Raw genomic sequence first — 9,722 nt, 5'->3', positions numbered from 1 at the left:
GAGGAGGTAGAGGAGGAAGATTGATGAGGTGGAGGAGGAGGAAGATCGATGAGGTAGAGGAGGACCAAGATCGATGAGGTAGAGGAGGACCAAGATCGATGAGGTAGAGGAGGAAGATTTGAGGAGGAAGATCGATTAGGTAGAGGAGGAAGATTGGTGAGGTAGAGGAGGAGGATAGATGGGTCATACATGCAGCTCCACTGCTTCCTGTGCTCCTTGTTCTGTTTCCTCCCGTCTGGAGGAACTGATCCTCATTGCTCCAATAATGAGGCTGGATTTGTGACATTAATAAATGTTTCTGGACGCTTCCTTTGTCCCCCCAGCCCGTCTCAAGCCGGTTCCTGGTCCTACGTCCTCGGCTCTCATGCACTCTGACTCGGACCTGGACAGCGATGAGGGTCAGGAGCGTGGACACCTGCTGCGGACCCAGAACGGCTCCCTGAAGAACGGCGAGGGGCCCCCCAGGGCCATGAAGCCCAGAGAGGAGCTGCTATAGCCGACGGACTCCCAGATTATTCCTGCTTCCACCCTGAGCCAGAAGCGAGCTGGCATCACTGGAACCACTGGTTACACACTGTGAGACGAGTTTACTGATGAACGCTTTCCTTTCTGCTTAAACGACCCCCCCAGCCGGCCGCCGGCCGCCATGTCGCCTCCAACCAAACACTGCCACGTCTGAGGGCCACTGACCGGAGGAGCTACCAAACCAGAGATACCACCTTAAAACGCCGCCTAGGGAAACCTGCATGATGAGGGCCGCCCTGAGATTCTGCTGCATGTCTGTGTGTCGGTTTATTTCTGTGTTGTTGACCCACAGGACAGTCTGGGGGGGGCGCTTTATTCTGACACCCTGTCACACACTGGAGAACGCCTCGTTAAGGCGCCTCGTTAAGGCGCCTCGTTACGGTGCTGACTGAGCCCAGCCGCTGACGAGCTGTTGATGCACTTTGACTAAATGTCTCATTTTGTCTCTAATGTTGGTTTGAGAAATCAGCTGATGCTGAAGGTTTAAAGATGAGGAAATGTTCTGCCCCCCCTTAATCTGGGGCGCTTTTTAATCTGAATTTTATGCCATTAGAAGTTTTTATTTTCCTGCTGAGGCAGAAACCTGAGGATGAGATTGTCTCCGTTGGTTTAATTGGTCTTCCTGCTCAGACGGGCCGTCCCTGATGGTTATCTGGATGACGAGGAGCTCGCCGGGACATTTTAATCTGTTTCCTCACTGCGCTGCTTTGATTCTAGTTGATTCTAAAAAGCTCTGAATGTCAGAAACTGAGGAATTTAAAGAGCTTTATTCTTTCCTGCTTTTAAAGATAAAATGTGAAGGTGAGGTAAGAAGTTCAGCAGGAGCTTCATGAAGAATGTTTCCTCCTCAGCAACATGCTGCAGCCTGTATGGATCCCAGCTGAGCTGAACTCCTCCTCCTCCTCCTGCTCCTCCTCCTGCTCCTCCTCCAGCCGGGCCACAGCGCCTCACCAGCCGGGTCACTTCCCTGTCGGCCATCTTGTGTGTGAAGAAAAGGCCGGCTGTGGAAACGTGTGAGATGGATGATGTTGGTTCTGTTTCGTGTTCATTGGTCTCTTTAGTTCCAGCTGTGTTCATGTTTAGGACCTGAGCTTCCAATTAAGCCCCGCCCTCCTCTGTCTGTCATTAACTGGATCATCTGCAAATCAGAATAAAATGTTTTCATGGTTTGTTAACTTGATCTGTTTCCTCTCTGCATGTTTCTGTTATTCAGTTTGATAGCTTCTGCTTGTTAGCAGCAGCAGATGCTATGCTAGTCGTTATCTGACTGAACTCATCAGCTTTGACCTTTGACCTGTGACATCAGGCCGTCTGTGAGTCCGGTTCCTCGGTGCAGCCCAGGTTCCTTTAAGTTCACTCAGTTTTCTTTCTTTGTTCAGGAAGAAGAAGCTGGAGCGAGTTAGGAAAACATAACCAAAGTATAATGCAAATAAAAACATGAAGGTTCAGTCTGAGGTCTGCTGCCCACTAGAGGCCAGGTGATGAACTGACTGAATCTAAGCACCAATCAGATCCTTCCTCCTTTGGTAATTATTGCTCATCAGTTTAAAAGAAACTAGAATATGTTTGCATCATTTAGCCCGTTTATAGGCTGCATCCTTTCATTATCTGCACATTTTATCTCAGTCCTGATTTATTTTTTATTTTTTTGCAATAAACATTAAAACAGCTCAGATTCTGTCTGTTGGTGAAGATTCTCAGTCAGTCATCCCAAATACTCCAGACATAGACAGGTATGGGGCATTGCAGGCTAACCACCCCCATTCCAAAGGGGGGGACCCGTTCATCCGTTTCTATTTGCATGTCTTCTAAACTAAAACCAGGCTTTGTTGGGCTGCTGGATAAAACCTGGAACTAAACGCTATTTCTGACATTTGGAATAGAAAATTGATGGGAAGCGAAACGTCTTCTAACTTGGAAACAAAGTTCAGTGGAGTGTTTCTAATTTCCTTTTTTAGGAACTCAGATTCACTCATTTCCTGTTTGCTGCTGTGCATCCATCATTGCCATGGTGACTGTCTCATTCACACATTTTGGATGTGTTTTTTTTCCTTCCTGCTGACTTCTACCATTAACCTGGTCCCCCCATTGATGATGATGATGATGATGATGTCGTCCATAGCGGCTGCATTAGGAGGTGACCTCAGAGCTGCTCTGCCATCAGGGTCGGTTCACTTCATCCCGCTCCAGAAATGCCCACAGACTGAAAAATAAACGCCACTTTCAAACAGAAGCAAACGTTTATTTTTATTCTATTTTCTACTTTTTAAACCTGTTGACTTTTTTTTTTTGTTCAAAGCGTCTCTGATGTTCACTATGATGTGATTTAGTCAGAAAGTGGACTCCATGTTGGTTACACTAAACCTTCCCATAAATATGGGAGCCACCCTCTGACTAATGATAAAGATCAAAAACAATGAAGGAAAAACCTCAAAGATGTCAGGAACACGTCCAGAGAAGAAGAAGAAGAAGAGGAGGAGGAGGAGGAGGACATGCTGTTGGTTTGTTAATCATGGTGGATGATAGTCTAACGATAAACCATGGGGAGCGTTGGCCTAGAGGTTAGAGCAGCGCTGCGCTCTCAGAAGGTTGCTAGTACCCGGTTGGATCCCCACAGACTGGGTCCCTGAGCAAGACCCTTAACCCCACCCTGCTCCCCGGGTGCCGCACAACGGCAGCCCACTGCTCCCCATGGGGAGGGGTTAAACACAGAGGGGGAATAAAGTTCAAGTTTATTATAATTATTAATGCAGATAAAAGACATCCAGAAGCACAAAGGGGTGGAGAACTGAGGCTTGAGGAACGTCGTCCTGATCTCTATCGTTTCCTGTGACCTCGTCCTCCTCTCCGCCCTACAGGAAGCTTCCTGGATCCACTTCCTCCTCCACAACCAGCTGACCTTCTCCACTTACGCATAGAAACTAGAGTAATTCTGTTCATTTATAAATGAATGTTTCTATGTCTGCTTCTGTCTCCTTGAACCCCAGTGGGCCTCAGCAGATGGCCGCTCACACTGAGCCTGGTTCTGCTGGAGGTTTCTTCCTGTTCAAAGGGAGTTTTTCCTCTCCACTGTCGCTACAAGCATGCTTAGTGTGAGGGATTGCTGAAGAGTCAATGAGTCGATGCAATCAGCTGGTTTTCCTTAGATAGAAAACTTTGAATCAATCTGACTGGATGATCTGGTTGATCTGGATCTATAAAGTGACCTGAGATGACATGATGTGAATTGGAGCTATAGAAATAAACTGAATAGAATAGTTTTCTTAATAAACATTGAATACATATATCTAACTTCAGACATTTACTTGTGCATTTTTTAATTGATAGAATTATTGACCAAAGATAATAGAAATTATTTGAATCTTTTATTAAATAAAATTTAATTTAATTTAAAATTAAATTTTAACTGCATGAAGATTTAAGAATAAATTCCAAAGAACAATTGAGTTGAACAAAAGTAGTAATAATAAATAAATATCTGAATAAACTTAAAAATAGTAAAGTGAAGACATAGAAGCATATAAGAGGATTACATAAATATTTTGAATTTAGAGCATTAAGTTTTTGTTATTGGGAGAGGATGATGTAGAGGAATTATTTGTTGCTTCCTTTAATAAATAAATAAATGAGGGTTTAGTCATAATTTTACATTTATGGATATAAAATTGGCCAAAAGAAGCAAAAGATTCCAAAAAGAAACGTTCAGAAAGTTAATTTATTGTATAATTAATGTCCTGATCCTCCATGTTGATCAGGGATCCAAACCTCCTCAGGACCCCCGTTCGGCCCTATGTGGGGCCCCTGGCCCCTACTATGGAGACCCTGCTCATCATTAACCCTTTCCATGCCGGTGTGGCTCCTGCTCCTCCTCCTCCTCCTGCGCCTCCTCCTATAGATGGACTCCTCCAGCCCATGGAGGTTCCTCTGTTCTCCTCCGAACCAATCAGCTGCACCAGAGAACCAAACTTCTGGTTTTGTATTTCTATCTGAACAGCTCAGCTGCTCGGTTTGCGGATCTGGATTAGAACCTCTGCCTTCACTCCTTATATGGGAAGGAATCAGAGCGAGGGAGGGGCGGGGCCAGGCGCGGTGCATGCTGGGTAAATTCAGCCTCATCCAGGAAGGAACCACCGAGACGCTGCAGCCCAACGGAACACGGAGCAAAGCACTGGTTAGCAGGTAGGCCGAACCGAACCGGACCGAACCGAACTGGACCGGACCGGACCTCCTTCTCTGGCGGTACCGGGGGGGCTGCGGAGGAAACGGGAAGTTCAGGCGGAAGAACCCGGAAATCAGATGATTTGGACCGAACCGGTTCTGTTCTCATTTATTCCTCCTGGTTTCACCAGAACCATCCGAACCGAACCCAGTCTGTCTTCACGGTGCCGGGACTGGGTCAGTGGACCCGGTTCGGCTGCAGGTCTGGGCGGTTCCGGTCAGGCTGGACCCGCAGCTTCCGGTTCGGTTCTGTCATCTTAGCCTAGCTTAGCGCTGATTAGCTGCTCACCTGTGATCCAGGTGCGGCCCGTATCCCTCCGCGCCGGAACCCCGCCCTACTTCCTGCTGGGTCAGCAGAGAGGAAGGAAAGAGCCGAACCTGCAGCTCAGAACCAGAACCAGAACCAGGAGGCTCAGGGATGGAGTCCAGCAGGTGGACTGGACCTCCAGAACCATCCGAGGAGACCCAGAAGGACGGCCATGTTGGCTTGGTTCTGGGAACCCTCCTCTGGTTCTGGGTCCTGCTGCCCCTCCCAGCCTGCAGGTGCTGCTATCAGGTCTCCCAGTAATGGGCTCGGTTCTGGAAGTGGACCGGACCCAGTGGGTCTGGACCTTCCCAGCAGGAACCTCTGAGATGTGTGCAGATGATTAACAGGGTTCTGGTAGAACCTGATCCGGTTCTGATTTCTCTCCAGGTCGGACTCATTCTAAGTCCTTATTGGGCCCGTTTGCTCAGAACCTTCCTCTGGTTCTGTCGGGTCCTGGTGGGATTTTCCCTCCATGTTCCGATCCTGGATCTGAGGGGACGGGTTCTGTGGTTCTGTGGTTCTGGACTTGCGGTTAAATAAAACCATCTGGACCTTTTTTTACTGACATTAAATATCAGAAGCGTTTGGATGGAGCTGCTGATGGTGGTTCTAGATTCGAGGATCTATGGTTCACAGCAGGAGCTTCACCTCTGACCTTTAAACTGGAGAGGTCAGAGTTCAACTAAACTTCAAACATAAACGTTCCTTTATTTTCTAGTTTTCCTTTTGATGATGTCATTTTGAAATGATCATTGAAGACCAATCAAAACGTGTTACCAGGAGACCCTGAGGGCCCCTGTGGTTGTGGAGGGCCCCCGTGGTTCTGGAGGGCCCCTCCCTGTGGTTCTGGAGGGCCCCATTTAGATGATCTGGGACCTTCTTACCCTTCGGAGGGAACCAGAACGTCTCTGCAGATGGATCCACTATAGACCATAGAACCGTGTCATAGATTCTGCATTAATTTGGAGAAATGGACGTTTATAGGCTGGAAGAATTAATCAGATGAACTGATAAAATAATCAACTAATCGATTAATCAATTAATCGATAACTGGATTATAGAGACTTTGAAACCTGCCTTTATCTGACAGACTCACTGAGAGCAGCGATTATACCAAGATTGGAAATAAATGTATAAACATTTTGCATTTAAGATAAAACTTTGCCATCCGTCAGTCTGCTCTATTATCCACAACTCTATAATCTCTATAATCCAGAACTCTATAATCTCTATAATCCAGAACTCTATAATCCAGAACTCGTTTTAGTTTCATCTGGTTTAGTTCTGTGAAAATATGATTATTGATCCATTAATTGAAAAAATAATCAACAGACGAATCGATTTGCAGAATAATCTTTAGTTGCAGCTCTAGATCTTTTCTCTGACAGAACGGTTTGTTGTGGTGGTTAGTGGGCGGAGCCTCTCCATGGTGTCCAGGTGCCTCCATCAGGTCCTGCTGTCCCAGAATGAACCCTTTAAAACCTTCCTGACCAGCCGGGTCCGTCTGACGCCACCTGGATGGGTCTGGTCCTTGCTTCTGTTCTGGACCGGCCCGGCGGGGCCCCTGGCTCCTGGGACCGGCCCGGCGGGGCCCCTGGCTCCTGGGACCGCCCCGGCGGAGCTCCTGGGACCGGCCCGGTCAGCCTCTGACTTCCTGTTTCCTGTGTCGCCCCCTGCAGGAATGGCGGCAGAGTTGGCGAGTCTGGTTCAGCGGCTGGAGGTGGCGGTTGGTCGGCTGGAGGCCGTGTCGGGCCCAGGAGGCGGCGCTGGAGGTTCTGCTGGAGGAGGTAACCCTGACCGGTTCTGATCCGCTCCCTCGTCAGGCCCGGGAACTCGGAGGCCCGACCTCTGGTTCCTCTAAAGGTCTTTTTGGACTTTTGCTGCAGTTTCGGTTCTGGAAAACGGACCAAGCGGAACCGGAGGTCCAGTTTAGGACCGGTTCTGGTTCACCAGAGCTGGACCAGAACCAAGCAGCAGCAAAAGTTTTAGAACTTTAGGAGAACCGGTCCATGAAGCATCCAGATTCTTTTGACCCTCTGCTTCCTCCTCAGCGGCGGCGCCGTTCGTCGAGGCGTACGATGACATCATCAAAGGTCCCGTTGCCCAGTACGTCTCCCTCAGCCAGAAGATCGGAGGAGACGTCCAGAAACACGTAGGTCCCCCCGACCGGGTCGCTGTGTGCCTCTGAGGAGGGTTGCCATGGTGACGCCTTGTTCTGCTCCTCCTCCTCAGGCTGAGATGATGAAGGCGGCGTTCTCCAGCCAGAGGGCGCTGATCAGCACCGCCGCTTCCTCCCAGAAGCCCTCAGACGTGAGTAACGCTCAGATCCGATCACCTGCTGCTGAGGTTCTGAAACGGACCCGGCGCCGCGCTCTTCCTAACAGACCGGGCCGCCAAATCGAGGGCACTGATTGGTCCTGGTTCTGATGATGTCATGGATGGAATGTTTGTCTTTTCCTCAGGCGGTTCTGACGAGCCTCCTGCAGCCCGTCTCCAAGGCCATCCAGCAGGTCCAGGCGTACCGGGAGCAGAACCGGACCTCTCCGCTGTTCAACCACCTGTCTGCTGTCAGCGAGAGCGTTCCCGCCCTGGGCTGGGTTGCCATGGTAACGCCCTGTGTGTGTGTGTGTGATTGGAGAGTCGGACCTGAACCAGTCCGGTTCTTCCTGGTTGGTCCAAATTGAAGCTAAATGTTTATAAACTGTTGTCAACAAGCGGGTGTGTGAAGGACCCTGTTGCCTAGCAACCTCATTAGTTTTTTCGCCATCTTTGAGCTGCGCTCACCTTTAGTGGCAGATAAGATTTGGACTGAAGCGCCGGCCCGGTTCTACAGAGGTTCTTCAGTCTGAATCCTGGTTCTGATCCGGAGCCCCGGTGTAAGTCTGATCCGTCTTCTGTCCCTGATCCGTGTCTCTCCGTCTCCGTGTCTCTCCGTGTCTCTCCGTGTCCAGGCTCCAAAGCCGGGTCCCTTCGTCAAGGAGATGCAGGACGCCGCCATGTTCTACACCAACCGAGTGCTCAAGGACTACAAGGAGAAGTGAGTGAAGCAGCTTCCTGTCTGTACAGGAAGTGTTTGTGTCAGAGGTCAGAGGTGACGTGTCTTCTGTCCCTCTTGTCCTCGCAGGGATAAGACACACGTGGACTGGGTGAAGGCCTACCTGTCCGTCTGGACCGAGCTGCAGAACTACATCAAACAGCACCACACCACCGGCCTGACCTGGAGCAAATCAGTGAGTCACAACCTCTGATCTCTGATTGGACGTTAAAGCACGCGGTTAAAGTGAAGCCGCCGGCCGCCATATTGGTACTCCCTAGTTAGACCGGTCTCAATGTAAACAATCTGTTCTCTGCAGCATCGATAAGCCATGATGTTCTCATTTTCAGACTTTTAAAATAAAGATAAATTCATCACTTTAACACAGACTGGATGTTTATAGCATCAGTAGATTAACTTTAACTTAGAATAAAAAAATAGACCAATCACATCGCGTCATTATGACGTCAATAAATCATCTAATATAACATTAATGTGTTAAAGGAGCAGAATAATACAGATGAGCCAAAAGTGATAAATTAATGATGTTCAAGTAATAAACATGTATTGATGACATTTTTATAATAATTACATTTTACATAAAATTACAATATTTCACATCAGGTCTGAATTACCAGCACGTGTCTGTTAATGCATGAATGATGTCATATCCTTTATGCTGCCGGTGCATCGGCCTTTTATCCATTAATATAACCTAAAACATATTTCAGCTCGACTTTTTCAAATGAGAAATAAACTAAACGCTACAAAAACGACAGAATCATGAATGAAGAATTCCTACATTAACATTTCACAGTGAATTACTTTCTATTTTCTAACGTTGGACCCAATGTCAGTGTCTAACTCAGTCAATGTCTTCCAGTCAGTCTGAGATAGCCAGACTAATGTTAGTCTGCAGACTAATGTTAGTCTGCAGACTAAACTATAGGATCCATCGGCTATAGATGGATTTATTGCTTAGTTCATCCACTGACTGGGAAATTACCTGAGGAACGTCTTCCTGCAGCCAGAAAACTGCTGGTTGCACAGGGAAGCGTTTCACTGCACGTCTCTGTGGGAGTGGGGAGTACCAATATGGCGTCCGGAGGCTTCACATTTTCCGAGCTGTTAGCGATCCAGTGAATAGAATCAGTGGTGAGAACAATCAGAGGACGGGTCTCTGATGTTCATGATGTCCCGTCCTGCTCAGGGTCCCGTCGCCGCAGCCTCTGCTGCTCCTGCTGCTCCTGCTGGTGGATGTCCTCCCCCTCCTCCTGGACCTCCTCCTCCCCCCGAGGACCTGAGTGGAGCTCCTGCAGTGGGAGGAGATGGAGGCGCAAACACCAGGAACGCCCTGTTTGCCTCCATCAACCAGGGAGCGGACATCACTAAAGGTAGGAGCCTCCATCAGAGGAAACGCGCTCCCTCTGCTGCAGTTAAACTCCCACAATCCTTTGCTGGAACCCAGAGATGTCAGCCATTTTATTCCCTTCAGTATAAAGCCTTTATTTCTACCTTCATTCGTAGCTAAACTGTTTAGAATTGAAATAATTCCTACAATGAAACGTTTTTAACTTTATGTTATTGTGGAGTGTTTCCCTCTGAGCCGCGGTTCTGCTGTGGTTCTGCTGTGGTTCT

At 48.3% G+C, this 9,722-nt stretch overlaps 2 protein-coding genes across 4 annotated transcripts in view; both read left to right on the top strand.

The window, feature by feature from the left end:
• Positions 1–2,094, top strand: part of kiaa0319l (KIAA0319-like ortholog) — a 10,730-nt gene extending 8,636 nt beyond the window's left edge. The window contains exon 16 of the mRNA XM_015389799.1: positions 324–2,094. Coding sequence (XP_015245285.1) covers positions 324–496 — 173 coding nt within the window. The 3' untranslated portion in view covers positions 497–2,094. The remainder of the gene's footprint in view (positions 1–323) is intronic.
• A 2,456-nt stretch (positions 2,095–4,550) lies between these two features.
• Positions 4,551–9,722, top strand: part of cap1 (CAP, adenylate cyclase-associated protein 1 (yeast)) — an 8,456-nt gene continuing 3,284 nt past the window's right edge. The window contains exons 1-8 of one of the 3 annotated variants that reach the window (XM_015389783.1): positions 4,551–4,704; positions 6,730–6,837; positions 7,102–7,202; positions 7,283–7,360; positions 7,513–7,656; positions 8,002–8,087; positions 8,175–8,280; positions 9,295–9,478. In XM_015389783.1, the coding sequence (XP_015245269.1) occupies positions 6,732–6,837; positions 7,102–7,202; positions 7,283–7,360; positions 7,513–7,656; positions 8,002–8,087; positions 8,175–8,280; positions 9,295–9,478 (805 nt within the window). In that variant the 5' untranslated portion in view covers positions 4,551–4,704; positions 6,730–6,731. Of the gene's footprint in view, positions 4,705–6,461; positions 6,640–6,669; positions 6,838–7,101; positions 7,203–7,282; positions 7,361–7,512; positions 7,657–8,001; positions 8,088–8,174; positions 8,281–9,294; positions 9,479–9,722 lie in introns of those variants that run through there. The other 2 variants (XM_015389782.1, XM_015389781.1) reach the window with 2 other exon arrangements.

Source organism: Cyprinodon variegatus, unplaced genomic scaffold (assembly GCF_000732505.1).
Source record: "Cyprinodon variegatus isolate N-32 unplaced genomic scaffold, C_variegatus-1.0 Scaffold472, whole genome shotgun sequence".
NCBI classification, from domain to species: domain Eukaryota; kingdom Metazoa; phylum Chordata; class Actinopteri; order Cyprinodontiformes; family Cyprinodontidae; genus Cyprinodon; species Cyprinodon variegatus.
The sequence above is the reverse complement of the archived record's forward strand: the minus strand, read 5'-3'. Positions and strand labels throughout refer to the sequence as shown.